The sequence below is a fragment of the Camellia sinensis genome, chromosome 12 (genome assembly GCF_055761805.1).
Source record: "Camellia sinensis isolate YWXY chromosome 12, ASM5576180v1, whole genome shotgun sequence".
Taxonomy (NCBI): domain Eukaryota; kingdom Viridiplantae; phylum Streptophyta; class Magnoliopsida; order Ericales; family Theaceae; genus Camellia; species Camellia sinensis.
Window position 1 is genome coordinate 83424214 of NC_138972.1, and position 18101 is coordinate 83442314.

The 18101-nt window shown below is 32.1% G+C and overlaps 2 protein-coding genes and 1 pseudogene across 22 annotated transcripts in view; 2 read left to right on the forward strand and 1 right to left on the reverse strand.

Annotated features, from left to right (window-relative positions):
* LOC114270634 (uncharacterized) overlaps positions 1-16377 on the forward strand; it is a 36271-nt gene extending 19894 nt beyond the window's left edge. For 5 of the 21 annotated variants that reach the window (XR_014346710.1, XR_014346706.1, XM_028212176.2 and 2 more), the window contains exons 20-21: positions 1020-1146; positions 13636-13963. Coding sequence is in view for 12 of the 21 variants with exons in the window: in XM_028212176.2 (XP_028067977.2) it covers positions 1020-1109 (90 nt within the window). In the remaining 9 variants the exon portion in view is untranslated. Of the gene's footprint in view, positions 1-680; positions 775-888; positions 1147-1234; positions 1573-13201; positions 13409-13620; positions 13964-16075 lie in introns of those variants that run through there. The other 16 variants (XR_014346711.1, XR_014346707.1, XM_082899086.1 and 13 more) reach the window with 6 other exon arrangements.
* LOC114270704 (transcription repressor OFP7) lies at positions 3534-4522 on the forward strand (the record flags this gene model as incomplete). Its single annotated transcript, XM_028212274.2, is given in 1 exon segment — positions 3534-4522. A coding segment is annotated over 1 exon segment (849 nt), but the record flags the coding sequence as incomplete, so codon positions are not given.
* Positions 4846-6345, reverse strand: LOC145803700 (transcription repressor OFP7-like; annotated as a pseudogene).
* Positions 16378-18101: the final 1724 nt, after the last annotated feature.

Genomic DNA, 18101 nt, shown 5'->3' on the forward strand with positions numbered 1-18101 from the left:
AAATTAGTATTATTTTGCATTTTTATTATATTTGGATGATATATTTTTATATATGACATGTAATAAATATATAAAATCATATATTTTGTGCATATCCCTCACGTTTTGTGTCTTGCATTTTTTGAAAATTATCATGTTGGGTTGTGTCTGTGCTTCTTGTATATAAGTTGGATAGTTAAGAAATATGTTTGAAAAATTGAGTAATTGTTGAAATGAAGATGGTAAGATGAGTCAAAGGTGTTAAAAGAGATGATAGAATAAGAAGTGAATGCATCTGTAGGAAGTTAAAACTGGCACCAGTTGAATATCAATTTAGGTAAAGCCGATGAAGATGGTATTATTGTGTGCAAGAAGCCCAACTGGCGCAAAGTCACAAAAGAGTAATTTTATCTAAATTGAAAGTTTAGAAGGAAGTAGGCCAAATGAGGCATGGATTGATGTCAAGATAAAGGACACAGACCCTTGAACTTACTTGAGTTTATGGCTATGTACGGATCCAATTAGAGGAGACAATTTTATGTTTCCTACCCTAGTAAACAGGGATCAAGTTTTGTCCAGTTGAGTTGAACTTTTAAGGAATTAGAAAATAAAGGTTATTGAGATTTTAGTGGAGCATGATTGTCAGTATATTTACAAGGGTAGTCACTACGTGATGTAATCACTACTTCCTTGTTTGTCAGTTTCCTCCCTCTGCTAAATTTCATTCTCTAACAAAAGCAGTAGTTCCTGAGCATGTCCAAAACATAGATTTCCCAAAGGAGCTTCATTCTTAGGGTAAGTACTTAAAATGTTACACTGTTTGGTTAATTAACATGCTCACACAGCCTACAATTATTGGAGTTATTTTCTTTTCTTACTAAATTAAATCTGATTTTTGCACTGTTGCAGCACATCAGTTCTATCTTTGAACAGCTAGTGACTAAATAGCCCAACACCATTTTTATGCTTTTAGCAACTAGTCATCAGTTGTGTTTCCATGCACATGTAAGTTAATTCTCTTCCATATGATCATAATGCAGTCATCTGAGGAAGGCAACATGGTCCTTGAAGAAAGGCACAAAATACAGTCTGCAGTTGATCGACTAAACACTCTAATCAGTGAAAGCTGACAATCTAAAAGTGTACTTGTACTAAGAAACCTTCCCAGTAAGTCTACTTCCTTCTGTTCTTTTTGTTTGTGGTCAATCAATTTCCTTATTTATGTGGCACATGATTTTCTATTGTACTTTTACAGGTTAAAAAGTAACCTATAAATTTAATAGTTCCGCAGGATAAATGGAATTGTGGTGGGTTTTGGTTATTAGCATGTAGGGTCAGGAGCATAGATTTAAACAAGAGCATAGGGAATGTATAAACATCGGCGTAGTGGTCGAAATTGGACAGTAGTTGTCGATATATTAGTAAATAATGGTATCAGAAGTTCAAAATCCTGTTACTTAATGGCCCATACAATACATAACTGCCGGTATTTAAAACCCCTGGTTTGAATAGAGGGATGGACTGATATTTTTCGACTGTAAATAGAATTTATTTGTTTAAATAGATAAATCTGTAGTGAGTTGTTAACAAATACATCATAGGTTTCTCTTTCCTTTCCTGGTTTTCTTTTCAGCAACCATTTCAATTATCAACCCCGTTTGTTTTCAGAAATAGAATGGAAGGGATTCATAGTAAGGGGATTGATAGTGAGGGGATTAAGTAAAATTATGTTTGTTTTGATGATAGTTGTTAGTGTAGGGATTGTTAAATTATTTTTATGTAAAATAATTAAAAAAATAAAAAAATGCAAAAACATTAAACATCAGACATTAATGTTCAAAAAAAAAATAAAAATATGCCCAACATGTAAAAAATTATAAAAAAAGAAAAAAAATTTAGTCCTTAGGACTATTTTTCTAACACCACTTCTACCTTTTCCATCTCAATTCCCCTTTCAAGGCCAGTCCTAATACTATATGAGTCTTCTTTCCATCTCTCAAAACAAACATCTCATATAGTGGGTCTCACCTTAGTATCAATCTCAATCCCTTTCCTATAATCCCAAACAAATGGGGCCATGTGGCCTTCTGTCCTGCAACATTTGGGCTCATTGTCCGTAACGATTGATTCAAAAATTGATCAAGAATGGGTGAAGTGAAGCAATGAAAATGTGATTAACGTACGGACTTCAAATACAATGAATAGTCAAGGGCTTAAATTTAATTCACTACCCCACAAAATATGAATATATACACATGAATGGATATATGTATGGATTTGCTGTGAGGGAAGGTATGACTTTTTCGTTGGTTTGGGGATGAGGCCACCGAGTAGGAAGCAAAATTAGCGTTGGAATCAGCCTCTCATCAACAATGGGCAATGCCTAATGAGTCCTGATACTGTAACATTTTCTGTGTCCCCATTCTCAAGAGACTGATATTTGTGCTTTTAATGCTCTCACTTCCCGCAGAGAGAAAGGGAAGCAAAGCGACTTTGAACTGACTTTTAGACCTTGTCTGATAAACCTTTTTGTAGGCTTTCACACACAGCAGGAAACAAAAGTGTTAAAATCCCTAAAAAAACTTTGTGAATGAACTTAAGTAGAGGAAGACTGGCCAACGTTATATCAACCAAAATATTTCATTTATTTTTTTAATAATTAGATTTAAAATATTTGAAATTAGAATTTATCATATCTTTTTGAGTTCTATATGTATATCCATATCTTTTTTCTTGTAAATTTTACTTTTTTTCATAAAAAAATAATTTACAATAGAAATTAGGGAAAATGAAAAGGAATATTTATAAGGCTGCTAGGTAAGATAATCTCAACTTTGAATGAGAGACCAAGTTTGAGAATTTAGAAACATCGAAAACTATACTACATCTGTATATATATGAATAATGTTTGAGAGCTCGAATTTGGCTCTCCCTAATCCCCCTAATCCCCAAAACGACGTCGTTTTGGGGATTTTTTTTTTTTTTTTTTTCTTCTTCCATGTTCGACTTTGCAACAGCTCGGAGGAAGAGGGAGAGAAAGAGAGAAGAAGAGGGGAAGAGAGAAGAGATCATCGCCCAGCACGTCGCCGCCGATCGCCCAGCCCGTCGCCCAGCTCCGATCGTTGCAGCAGCTCTGCCGTCGCCTCCGGCCCCGCCTCCGCCTCCTCCCACTGTTATGGCCCCCTCCAGTCCACTTCTCTTCCTCCTCCTCCTCCTTTCTCCTTCCTCCTTCTCCCTTCTCTTCTCTTTTTCTGCTTCTGAAAAAAAAAATCAAGATTAGGGGGATTCGGGGGAGCTCGTTTTCGAGCTCCCTAGCACGGTCGTATATATATATATATATAGTATATAGTATAGGTTTTCTTTCATTTTATTGAAAACTACATTCTTTATATTATATAAAGATATACAATAATATTAAATATTTAAAATAAAAATACACAATAATATTAAATATTTAATATGATATTTTCCTTTCTTGTTGACTCATCTTCATTGCCTATGTATATATATTGTAATAGCTAATCCGTACATATAAGTAACCACTTTCTCATACAACGAAGAGAGACAAAACAATGTCAAAAGGATTCAAGGTTTTGATCTCTCGAATTTTCTCATCCTTCCAATTCTGCCACTCTAAAAACCCTTCCAACTTCCCAGAAAATCCTGTCCCTTCATTCCTTCAACTCTCTCCAAACTCCGTCTTCATTGACTGCCTGTCAGTGACCCCACCCCCTTTCAAATCCCACCACTCCTCCTTCAAGCACCACGTGTCCATCTTTTCATCCGTCGGCTGTGGGTTCGGTACACAGTACATCTTTGAAGATGACCTCACCGAATCATCGGAATTCAAGTGGGACAAGACGCCGTGTCGCGAAATCTACAACTCCTCCATCTCTGGTGATTCCGACAACGACCTCTTCCCTCTTCTTCCTCCTCCGCTGCACACGGCGGCAAAGAAGAAATGACAGAGCAAAAAAAAAAAAAAAGCGATGACACGGCATCGTATCAGCACTTCCTCGACCGAAAGTAGGAGGTTTGGCGACGAGAGAGACGAGGAAGAAGGGATCGTAACGCTAGTTTCGTATTCACGAAATCACAAGAAGAGAATGAAGCGAGCGAAATGCAACATTTCGAAAGGAGGAAATGTGTGGTCGCCGGAGATTGAGTCACTAGGGAGGTTGTCAGGGTTGAAGAAGTTGATGCCGTTGTTTGCGGCGGAGGGAAAAGTGAAGAAGAGCTTCGCGATGGTGAAGAAATCAGAGGACCCTTATGAGAATTTCAAGAGATCAATGATGGAGATGATATTAGAGAAGCAAATGTTTGAGGCGAGAGATTTGGAGCTGTTGGAGTGTTTTTTCTCGCTGAATTCGCGTAGTCATTACCAGCCCTTTACTGACATTTGAGAGACATTGTTTTGTAGTACTAGTTGAATTTCCACTCATCATCATCGAGTTTCTTTCAATGTTCTTTGAAGCTCTTGATAATTGTTAAAATGAAAGATTAAAAAATAAATTTACTGGCTTTTGTGTTATTAATTATTAGAATCTGTGATTACTAATGTGTTGATGGTGATGAATTTGGTCATGCATGTGCCCTTTTTCTATTTTTTGCTTTTTGTTTCTTTCTTGTTTTTTGTGATCTAAAATATTTGACTTAAAAATGGGTTTTCTTTTGTTTGTAGTGGGATTTTGTATTGAACATTTAAAATTTCAAGTCTATTATATTAAATTCCTAAATCCCACTACAAATAAAAAGAGACCAATTTTTAAGTCAAATATTTTAGATCACAAAAAACAAGAAAAAAAAAAAAAGAAAAAGCAAACAAACAAAAGGAAAAGAGAGCATGCATGACCAAATTCATTCCCATCAGCACATTAGTAATCATAGATTCTAATAATTAATAACACAAAGCTAGTAAATTTGTTTTTTAATCTTTTCTTTTAACAATTATCAAAAACTTCAAAGAACATTGAAAGAAACTCAATGATGATGAGCGGAAATTCAACTAGTATTAAAAAACAATGTCTCCCAAATGTCAGTAAAAGCCTCTACAATAATCCTGTAACGATGATGCGAATTCAGCGAGAAAAAACACACCAACAGCTGCTCCCAATCTCTCACCTCAAACATTTGCTTCTCTAATATCATCTCCATTATCGATCTCTTGAAATCCTCATATGGGTCCTTCGATTTCTTCACCGCTGCGAAGCTCTCCTTCACTTTCCCCTTCGCCTCAAACGATGGTATCAGCTTCTTGAACCCCGACAACCTCACCGGCGACTCAATCTTCGGTGACCACACCTTTCCTTCTTTCGAAACATTGCATTTCGCTCCCTTCATCCTCTTCTTGTGATTTCGTGAAAACGAAACTAGCGTTACGATCCCTTCTTCTTCCCCGTCTCTCTCGTCACCAAACAACTCACTGTCGGTCGAGGAAGTGATGATACGGTGTCGTGTCGTCGTATTGTTTTTTCTTTGCCGCCATGTGCGGCGGAGGAAGGAAGAGGTTGTTGTCGGAATCGCCGGAGATGGAGGTGTTGTAGATTTCGCGATGCGGCGTCTCGCCCCACTTGAATTCTAGTGATTCAGTGAGGTCGTCTTCAGAGGTGTACTGTGTGCCGAGCTCTGAACCCACAGTTGACGGATGAGAAGATGGAGGACACGTGGTGCTTGAAGGAGGAGTAGTGGGGTTTGAAAAGGGTGGGGTCGTCGGCGGGCAATCAATGAAGACAGGGTTTGGGGAGAGTTGGAGGAATGAAGAGACAGGATTTTCTAAGAAGTTGGAAGGGTTTTTGGAGCGGTAGAATTGGAAGGATGATATGATACGGGAGATGAAAACCTTGAATCCTGTTGCCATTGTTTTGTCTCTCTTTGTTGTATGAGAAAGGGGCTGCTTATATATACGAATTAGCTATTGCAATATGTATATATAGGCAATGAAGATGAGTCAACAAAAAAGGAAAATATCATATTTAATATTAGTGTATTTTTATTTTGAATATTTAATAATATTGTATATCTTTATATAATATAAGGAATGTAGTTTTAATAGAATGAAAGAAAATCTGTACTATATATATTTACAAATGTAGTATAGTTTTCGATGTTTCTAAACTCTCTCAAAGTTGAGATTATCTTTCCTACTTGGCAGCCTTATAAATATTCCCTTCCATTTTTCCTAATTTCTAATAAAATTATTTTTTTTTTTGAAAAAAAAAGTAAAATTTGAAATATGGATATACATATAGAACTTAAAAAGATATAATAAATACTAGTTTCAAATTTAATTATTAAAAAAATAAATGAAATGTTTCACTCTAAATTCTTCTATTATTATTTGACAGTCTTAGAAATCTTCTTTTCCATTTTTCCTAATTTCTAAAAAAAAATTATTTTTTATGAAAAAAAAAGTAAAATTTGAAATAAAAAAAGATATGGATATCTATATATATATATATAAAGAAAATGGTCTTTCTAAAGACAAGGCTTGTGAGAATTTTGAACCCTCAAACTAAATTTTATAATTTTTTGATTTTTAAATAATAAAACATTTTATTGGTTGAACTCTTATTTAATCATAACAATGAAACTTTAATTATTTCATAAATTACGATTTTTAAAAGGAAAGTATGTTCAACTATTTGAAAATTTAAATGTGTGCGCTATTATATATGAAAGCAATTCACTAAAATCTAATTGTTTTTTTATTTTAAAAAAAAAATTATTGGTTAACTCTAATTATTTCATAAATTACGACTTCTAATAGGAAAGTATGCTTAATTATTTTAAAATTTAAATTTGTGCGCCAGTAGTATGGAAGCAATTTACTAAAATCCAACTATAATCATAAAAAAAATTATAATTATTTCATAATTTATGATTTTTAAATATATATATAATTTTCTATTTTAAAATTTAAAATTATCCGTCATTAAATATGATAAACAATTCAACAGAATCTAAAATTTATAAAACCTTTCAAATGGTCACATTATCTATGCTATAACTAATATAGAAATTTTTTTCAAAATTTATAATAATGCTCCTTTTAAATTTAATATAGTAAGCTTTTAAAATTATTTATTTATTTATTTATTTCCAAATGCACGTACTAAGTTTCTTAATTAATTTTTATTTATTATTAAAAAATTAAAAAAAAAAATCTATTGGGTAACACTTTCTCAACAATAAATATATAGCTATCTAATGATTTATGAAATTTCGAAGGAAAGTATACTAACCCATTTTAAAATTTAAAAGTGTGCCATATAATTATTTAAAAAAATCTAATTTTCTCTTTATTTATGACTTTTAAAAAGAAAGAAGACTAAATCAATTTTAAAAATTTAAAATTGTGTATCACAAATTGTGAAAAGTAATTCACATTTCCCATAAATCTTCTCTCTTGCACTTATTGGAATCAAGTCAACTTAGAGTCGGTGTTCATCAAATGTTGTAACTGTTAGTGATGGAGTTGTTATGAAGAATTCAATTGATAAATTTTTTCATTGTAAGTTTGTGGTTTTTTATAAAGATCAATTTCTAATCTTTAGCCTTTGCATCCTTATTTCTATTATGCATCTAACAATTATGTTAATTTCTAAAAATTTATTGCATGCTTATTTAATCTAAGTGTATTTTATAAAATAAATCTCCAATATCTTTGGTCGAGGTTCAACGGTTTAAAATCTATATTTATCAAGTACATAAATATGGATAATAAAGGCTATTGAGAAAATTTGCATTTCTATTAACAAATTTTTATTGGAAGTTTCTTCTTCTTTTGGGTGATACATATGGTTATAAATTATGCATTTATGTTTTGTAATTTTCATGATTTCATATTTCTAAATTTTTATAAGGTTTGTTTTTAATTTTCAGATTTTATAGTTGGTGCACTTTTTCTTAAATAATGTTATACTTATTATATTTTTATATTATATTATATTACATTTTATTGTGTGATAGTTTATTTGGTTGTAATTTTAAATTATAATTTATTTGATATTTTTATAGCTTATTTGGCTAAAATATAGAGGTTTTTTAAATTACAATTTGTAACTCCTTTTTTGAAAACTTATTTGAAATATTTGAAATCCTTAAATACATATGAATATAAGAGTTTCATATCTTTCGTCTTGGTAATAACTTTTGAGGCATTATGTATATTTACACAATAAAAATGTTAGATTATCAAAAGCTATATTGCACCAAATAAATTTACAATTTATTTTAAGGTAATAATTTAAATTTTACTTATAATTTATAACCATTTTATGTGTCATGCCAAACATTAAACAAAATTTAAAAAATACAAGGTGCATTTAGATTAGGGCTTAAGTTACATAAGCTTAATAATGATCGTAAACATGGTGCACTAATATGTGGATAGTTTTCTTAAATAAATATTTGGTAAAATTTTGAATGAGAAAATTTTGTTTAAAAAATGGATTGATGATTAGATTTAAAGCATATTTGATAAAACTTAATTATTGATTTTGTAATGCTAAAAGTTTTAATAAAGTATAAAATTTTAAAATTACATAAATTTATTCATAAATTTTAAATATGAAAAATGTTTGGAGTATTTGAAAATATTAAATTTACTCATAAATATTAAATTTTCAAATGCTAGAAGAACTATTTGATTAAGTATAGAATTTTTTTAATAAAAATGGTTTATTAATAAAGTTATTTCATACATATTTATAATGTATCATGTTTATTTTTATTTTATTTTATTTTTTAAAGTTTGTGATTAACTCTTAAAAATTTATAAAATTCTTATTTGAAATGTGGATTATGCATAAATTTATTAACAAATGAGAAAAAAAAATTATAAATTCACATATAGTACATGCATTACCTTTTATTTGAGCCATGCTAATTATAAGTCAGGTAATCATTTTTGCTCAAGTTACGTACTAAATAAATATTGAGATTTAGGTACTAGCTATTAAAATGGTCTAGCACATCTTCATTCAAATACTCTAGGCCTATGGGCTAGAGTAAATTGTTTTATATATATATTCAGTTTAATTTATTTGTGTAGTATATTAGTTCTAAATTTTTTTAATATAAAACAATTAAAAAATATGAAAAATCAAAAATTAAAAATGATCTATATGGAGTTCAAATTAAGAAAATGGCTATAGGGTTTGCAAAATGTTTAATTGGTCTAACCTTTAAAATATTAGTAAATATAATTAACTAATATTTAATAAGACTGTTTTAGAGGTTATAATTAGCAACCTAGTAGGATCGAAATTATCAAAATCTTATTTGAGGAGTGGGTTGAAGATTGGGGTTACTGATACTCTATATTTTTTTCTATTTTTTATTTATTCTTCAATTTTGATTTATTGATAAGGTAATTGATTTTACATAACAGATATGAGATAATTGGTAAATTGAAAAACAAAAATTACGAAATTCATCAAGACGAAATATATTTATATTTTATCGTAAATATAATTATTATATGGGAACTAATTAATATTAAATAAATTTTATTTTATATTTTAAATAAAGTTTTTGTTATAATTTAATTTTAAAAATAATTTTAGTTATTTATTTTAACCCGTGCATAGCACAGGTATTATACTAGTACATATGGAACTCAAAAAGATATAATAAATTCTAATTTAAAATATTTCAAATCTAATTATTAAAAAAATAAATGCAATATTTTATTCTCAATTCTTCTATTATTATCTTTCTTACTTGGTAGTCTTATAAATCTTCCTTTTCATTTTTTTTAATTTCTAATAAAAATTTATTTTTTTATGAAAAAAGGTAAAATTTGAAATAAAAAGGATATGGATATACATATATACTAAAAAAGATATGATAAACTTTAATTTAAAATGTTTCAAATCTAATTATTAAAAAAATAAACGAAATATTTTACTCTCAATTCTTCTATTATTAGAGTTTTATTTAATTTGCTTTTTTCCCCATTTATCTTATTTATCCTTTTATGGAAATAATACATAATATATATAAAAGATATATTTACTATTGTATTTACTAATGGTCCCCCCTCGAACTCAAAGTGATTTCAAAGAGACCAGGAGTTTGAAGAAGATTTTTGTTCAATCCCATTTATTTTTCATCATATTATTTTCTTCAATTATTTTAATTTATGTGTTTGATTTTGTTGTAATGTATAAGGACGACACTCAATTTAAATCCAAATATAATTAAAATTAATTATGTAACTCTACAACATTTTTGCTTACATTTTTATTTTTGGGCAATTTTTTTTTAAGGCATTTGGTATTAAGTTTATAGGATAAAGAACATACAATATTTGCATAGTGGTTGAGGTCTCTTAACATTTTTTTAGAGAAATTTTAAAACATAGAGAAATTTGTCTATGTTTTGAAATTTCTCTGAATCAAAATTTCTCCGGTTTGCTCAATTTTTCTAATTTTCTCTGTGTTTGAGAATTTCTCTAGGTTAAAATTTTGCTCTCTAGGTTAAAATTTTGCTCACAAATTTTTCTGTTTTTGACTAATTTTTTCTGTCTTTGTTTTCACCAAACCAGAGAAAATTGAACATATTTATAAAATACAATAAAAAAAAGCATAGAAGTTGGAACCCAACTCGACCCTTCTTTCTCCATTTCTTTCTACAACCCTCATTGTCCTCTCCATCATACACATATATCTAGAAAATGAAAATGAATATACATACGTATATATCATTATCACCATGAACCTAGTGATGATGATATATATACAAATCACCCAAATCAACAACTCACAGATTATATATATATTACTATCAATATGAACATGGTGAAGAGAAAGAATTGAGAGATTCTTGAGAAGATTGAAAAAAGATAAGGCCCAATCGCCATTGATGTAGAGCTGGGACTCTTATTCTTCTTCATTTTCATCATCATCTCCGATCTTGTTTGGTGTAAGATGGGTGACCTTGGGCACGAGATTGACTTTTAGCATCGCATATCATTCTCAGACTAACAGGCTGTCAGAGCGCACTAATCAGATTCTAGAGGATATGCTTTGGGGTTGTGTTCTTAACTTTAAGAGATCGTGGGAGAGACATTTGCCCTTAGTAGAGTTTGCCTATAACAATAGCTTCCAGTCGAGTATTGGCATGGCACCATTTGAGGCCTTGTATGGCCGACCGTGTAGATTCCCTGTGTGTTGGGCCGAGGTGGGTGATGCACCTTTGTTGGATCTAGAGTTAGTCTAGGAAACGACGGAGAAAGTTTCACTTATTTGTAAAAGGTTGGTTACTGTCCAGAGTCGCCCAAAAAGTTATGCAGACCGTAGGAGGAGACCTTTGTCTTTTGAGGTAGGAGATCATATCTTCTTGAAGCTATCACTTAGGCAGGGTTTGATGAGATTTAAAAAGAGTGGGAAGTTATTTCCTAGATTTATTGGACCTTTTGAGATCCTTGAGCAGATTGGAGAGGTAACTTATCGCTTGGCGTTACCACCACAGCTTTCCATGGTCCATAATGTGTTTCATATTTGAATGCTTCAGAAGTATGAGTTAGATCCATCGCACGTGTTGGATTGGATTGGATCGACTTAGAGGTAGATGATGATGCCTCATATGAGGAGAGACCAGTGAAAGTCTTGGATACTCGAGACCAAGTCTTGCGAGCCAAGACAATTCTTTTGGTAAAAGTATTGTGGTGACATCACAGAGTCGAGGAAGTAACTTGGAAACGTGAGTTGGAAGTCCGTGAGAGGTATCCGAATCTATTTGTTAATGTTTAACCATGTATTGAAACTTTTATGATGTTGATGTAATATAAATATTGTATATGTTTTGAAAATGTGAATTGTATATTCAGTATGGAAAACTTGTTTATCATGTTGATAAGAATGAATGACCGAAGGATGGGTCATAATGTTGGAATTGATTGATTATCATTGTTGTAATTGGTTTAAACATGATTTTAATGTTTGATTTAAAATTTCGGGGATGAAATTCCTTAAGGGAAGAGGTTATAGCGTTCTTGGTTTAGACCCGACTCGTTGATGTTTTGAATCCGGGTTTCATTTGTCTTATTTAGATATTCATACCGTGTTTCTCCTTATTTCTCATTAAGTTTGAGTATTGGAGTGTCTTGGTTGCGTTTGAAACTGGTTGGTTGCTAGTCAGTTCAAACTGTTGTTGTCCAAAATTTGGCCTCTTCGCTCGAGCAAAACTTCTTGTGCTCGAGCGAGCTTTATGAGCTCCCAGTACTTTTGCAGGCTTACAAAGATATTGGGGAGGTAGTGTTTTTCGCTCAAGTGAGACTTCTTGCGCTCAAGTGACTATCTTTTGTCTGTAAAACTTTTGGGAGTGTGTATTCTGTACTCGAGCAGAACAACTTATTGTGTCTGATCGCTCAAGCGCCAACTCTTGCGCTTGAGCGAGCTGTGCATATTAATTCGTAAAAAGATCATTTTATATAACTTTTTCATATGTATATATATATATATATCTCTTTCTAAACTTTCTAAAACCCTAAGTTGAGACCCTCTCTATCTAAAACTCACATTTTCTCTTCTAAAACACTTGGATCCATTGATTTCTTCACCCTACTCCCTTTGAGAAAAAGGTAGAGCTTACTTAGAGCTTCGTTTTCATCCGAGCAAAGTTAGATTTCGACTTCCTTGAGGTTTCTCGATTCTCTCCTTGGTCTTCTAGCTTGGAGGTAAGGGTTCTCTATACTCTTTTATGATTTTTAACTTAGCTATTTGTTTTTATAAAACAAACTTGTGGTTTTGAAGGTTTTTGAACGAACCTAGGGTTTTGGTTTAAAATCAAAATAGGAGTTTTCAAATGGTTGTATGGAAAATGGCTATGGGAGTGAAAATGAGGTTGAGTAGTGATAAAATTATTGGTTTTGATACTTGGATTTGATTTTGGAAGTAAAGGGGTTTTGACCTAAATGTTTCAAATATTTATTTTGTATAAATAAATGGAATTAATGTTGGGAATGTAAAATTGGATGGATATTGATATAGATGGTGGAGTTTGAAATGTATTATCACTCACCTTGAAATTTGGAAAGTTTATCTGTATTGGAGATTTTATATATCTGTCTAGAAATATTTATTTTGGGCTATCAGTGGAGGATAACGATGATTGTTGTAGAAATTACATGAGTATTAGGTAAATTGAAACTAATTTCTCATTTGTGCATTGAACATTGTTACTAATTTAATACGTTGCATATGTATGTGAATTTCAGAAAATGGGTGAATGTTGGAAAGATGTGTGTATCACGAAATTAAGTTGGCCTGTGTGTCCAGAGTGAAAGTCTCGAAAAACGCGCGTATACATGGGTGCCGATTTTCGCGGACGAAATATTCGTAAAATGGCAATAGTAGTGCTTGTATAGACTACGTTTATATGGGTGTCGTTTGACGGTTTCTTGCAGGCGAAACATTCGTGAAAGGTTGTATTGGTTTGAGAATTCCCCTTTGTTTTCTATTGTAAAGAGCATGACTTTGAGAATTTTGATATAGACTGGACATAACATTGTTTTGGAAAGAAATTGTAAAACATTTTGGTCATGAGCATTGCAGATGCATTTCACCCTTATATATTTGTTAAGATTCATATGTTATGTTGGATTATTTTTATTGGGTTTTCGCTCACCCTATATAGGAAAACCATTTTCAGGTGTTGGTGAGATGCCTCAACCAAAGGACTTAGCTTGGGAGGACAGTGGAGTTGAAAGCTCAGTTTTGTTATTTTGTGTTTAATGTTTGTACAAGCCTACGACATTATATGTATTGAGCTTAAGACTCACTTTTGATGTAACCAAGCATTGCCTTGAAAAATTGTAGCCTTCAGGGCATTTTTATTATCTGTTTACCTTCTACATTTTAATTTGTTGTTGTCACATGCTATAGATTTAGGGTTAGGACTTATGAATGTATATTCGCATGTGTCACCTCTTTTGTACAACTGAGTTTCATGAAATTGAAGGATATCGTACTTTGATTTATGTTATTATTTAATTATCATTATGGTTAGTTTATTATAATTATTTTGGGGCGTTATAGTTATTGTAGCTGTTAGGTAAGATCTGAAACTGCTAAAGGTTTAGTGTTTTATGTGGTTAATAATAAAAAAAAAGGTAAAAATCTTACTCTAATGTTGTCCATCCTCTTGAACGTAAGAAATTACTTGGTGTGGTAACTTATTGGCATGTATGGTAGTAGTATCCCTAATTAAACCTGCAGCTCCATTGCTAAAGAACTTGGTGTTCTTTTTTCTTTTCTTTTTTTCCCACTCTTTTTTTCATTTTCTAACAAATCTATGATAATTTGTTAACTTAAAGAGATCAGTTGCTACTTTAAACTGTGTTATAGCGATTTCGATTTCGACCCGACCCTTATTGTATCTCGGATTCGGGTTTCATGGTTTCATGTTGTTGTTTACCTTTTTGCTTCCATTGTATCTCCTTAAATTTGGGTGATTGGATTGTAGTGGTTGTATTTGGAATAGGTTGGTTGCTTAGTTTTCAAACTTTTGCTGGCTAGAATTTTGCTTCTCCGCTTGAGCGACACTTCTTGCGCTTGAGCGGGCTTTGTAAACTCTCAGCATTTTTGTAGGTCTGCAAAACTACTGGGAGGGTGTATTCTACGCTCGAGCGGCGTTTCTTACGCTCAAGCGACACTTCTGGCGCTCGAGAGTTGGTCTATTGTCTACAAAACTACTGGATGTATATATTCTGCGCTCGAGCGTCATTTCTTGAGCTTGAGCGGTAATGCCTTTTTGTTTTGTGTCTTGACGCTCGAGCGTCACTTCTTGCGCTCAAGCGGAACAACTTATTATGTCTGACGCTCGAGCGTCACTTCTTGCGCTCGAGTGGACTGTACGTGTATCAGTTCGCAACAGCACCTTTTTTCATCACTCTCTTCCTTAAAACCCTAGATGTAGAGCTCCTCTCTCTAAAACTCACACTCTCTCTACTTTTTTACCTAGATTTAGTGGTTTCTCCACCCTACCCTCTTTGATAAAAAGATAAAGCATCTCGAGGGCTACATTCTCATCCGAATAGAGTTGGGTTTCGACATGTTTGAAGTGTCTCCATTTTCTCTCTCGACTTCTAGACTTGAGGTTACTTTTTATACTCTTCTATGAGTTTTAATTTAGTTATCTGTTGTTGTGTAAGAAATATTGAAACTTGGAATGATGTTGAGCAAACATAGGGTTTAGGTTGTAAAATCAAAAGAGGGGTTTTGTAATGTAAATGCAAAATGATGATTATGGGAATAGAGATGGGGTGTGTTCTGAGAATTTTAGTGGTTTTGGTACTTGAGAGGAATTTTGGACGAAAATGAGGTTTTACCTTAAAACTTCTTAAATAATTATTTTGCATAAATAATGAAATTGGCATTGGAAACATGAAATTGGATGAATGCTTATATAAATGGTAGAGTTCGATATGTATTACCTCTCACCTATGAAAATTTGGATAATTTTCTATCTTTGAGATTGTCTATCTGTTTATAGATATCTGTTTTGGGCTATCGGTGAAGGATATGTATGATTGTTGTAGAAATTGTATAAGGATTAGACGAATTAAAACTAATCAATTAGCCATTATCATTGAATATGATTATGATTTATATATATGGTATATGTATGATGTTTGATCGGAGAAAGGGGATACACTCCATGTTTGGGAGAAGAAATGGGATGGACTCCATTGAAAGAAGTTAGCCTATGTATCCAGGGTGGAAGTCCCGAAAACATTGTGTATACATGAGTGCCGATTTTTGTGAACGAAATTTTCACAAAATGGCAAATAGAAGTGTTTGTGTGATGACTAGATTGATTTGAGAACTTTTGAGTTGTGTCCTCAGTTGGTTGTTTGTAATAAATGGAGATAACTCATGAATTGAGATAAAATGAATTGAATCAAAAAGGGGATTAAGATAACATGGATTGTGATGTAAAACTTGACATGGCATGCGAAAGATTTGTAAATGAACTTGTCACAGGCATTGTATATACACTTCATGTTTTTATCTTTGTTAAGATTCATATATTGTGTTAGATTGTCTCTACTGGGCTTTGGCTCACCCTACTTGGGAAAAACCATTTTCAGGTGCTGGTGATATACCTCCGCTAAGAACTTAACTTGGGAGGACTGTGCAGCTAAAGCTCATTTTTGTTCATTTTGTATTTACTTTCTTTTCAAGCCTAGCACTTTATGTGTATTGACCTTCTGACTCATTTTTTTGTAACCAAGTGAAGCCTTGGAAAGATGTAAGCCTTTAGAGCATATAAATACCTGTTTAGCTTTCATTCTTTATTATTACTTTCAGGGTGAACTATTTATGAATATACACTGCATGTGGCATCTTTTGTATATTAATTCCAATTAATGAAAGCTTCTTATTTCACTTATATCACTTTGTATTAGATGTTTGGAGTTGAATTGTATAATTAATTTGGGGGCGTTACATGTGTGTTAGTTTTGCAATCTCTTAGAGGTGTAGAAGCCGAGGGTGTTATAGATGATGCCTTCATCTGTGATGATGAAGATGGATTAATAAGGGAGGGTGATGACACAGAAGAAGAATATGACCTGCAAAGTGATTTTGATACAGATGTTGATGTCGAATCTTGATGTATTTGCTTTTATGATTTGGATATGATAATGAACCAAGATACTTGACTTATTAATTCAGCAAAATCATGTCATAGCTTGTTATATCTCTTTTTATTAATATCATATATACTTTGTTAAAATTTGTTAGCTTTAACAATGAATAGTAGGGGTGGGCGCTTGTTGGTTACGGCCACGGAGCCAATCCGTCATCCGTCTACCAGATTGGCGGATTGGAGAAAATCAATCCGCATTCATCCTCCAATCTGGCGGATGTGGATTGAGCGGATTGGCGGATTGACAGATGGATGCAAATCAGTTTGGCGGTTTAAAATTTTATAAACTTGCAACATAATTCAACTTGTGCCCTTCCTGAAAAAAAATTAAAAAAAAAGTATTACAGTCAATGACTTAAAAAAGTATTACAATCACTGCATGCCTCATCCACATAAAGTATTATAATCTGTGGTTCTTAAAATATAAAAACAATTCAAACCACCAAAACCATGAACAGAGCAGTAGTAAAGATTGTATGCCTCTGTATTGCTACATCTATATTTGTTTTTGCAAACAAAAACTAACCAGCATATATCATTTTTTTTAATTTATTATTTTTTGAGTTAGATTTAAAAATAAAAAAATATAGATAAATAATACATTTATTTTTTTTCAATTTAAAAAATATATTCAAGTTGAAAACTTTTTTTCAACCGAATATATTCAACATAATATTTAAACTCTTTTTCAATTGAAATACAAACAGAATATCTAAATAAATTGAAAACACAAAGTCTTACAAATTATTAGGGGTATTCGCGGTTTGGCAGTTCAGTTGCGGCCAAAAAAATCTCAAATCCGCCATCCGTCCAAAACTAGGCGAATTGGAAAAAATCAATCCGCAACTGTCTGCTCGTCATCATGCATCCATCCAAAATGTAGCGGATCGGTTCAGTTCGGTCAGTTTGGGTGGATCGGTATATCTGCTGTTCACCCCTAATGAATAAGACATGTAAGTATTTTATTAGAGTCGAAAATCCCCAAAACATATTTAAAAAAAAAAACATTCGAGGGGCTTCCCAACCACTGTTGGGATGTAACGGCAGCTTTTCCGTACCAAATATGACCTGCAAGGACAGATGGTACGTAAATAGGACACGTAGGTTGAGAGTTAGGGTCAAGAATGTCTTAAACTTAATCAAAAAAAGGGCGTTCGAGGCCCAAAAATGGAGAAATAATTATTAATTATGGACAATGATTACTTGTAAAAGATTGCTGGTTGCCTAATATATGCGTTCGAGTTTTACATATTTTTCTTTCATATATATTCGAGTATGCAAAACTAATGATTAATTTGAAAAGATTAAGTAAATTTGAGTTTTATATGGTTTATTTATAATTTTAAATATGCCAATATTTAGTTAATACTAATGATTAATTTTATTTTTACTGATGATTTTTGGCATGGTGTTGTAGATATGACTTTTTTTACAAGTACAAAAGACATTGTTTTTAGGATTAGGAT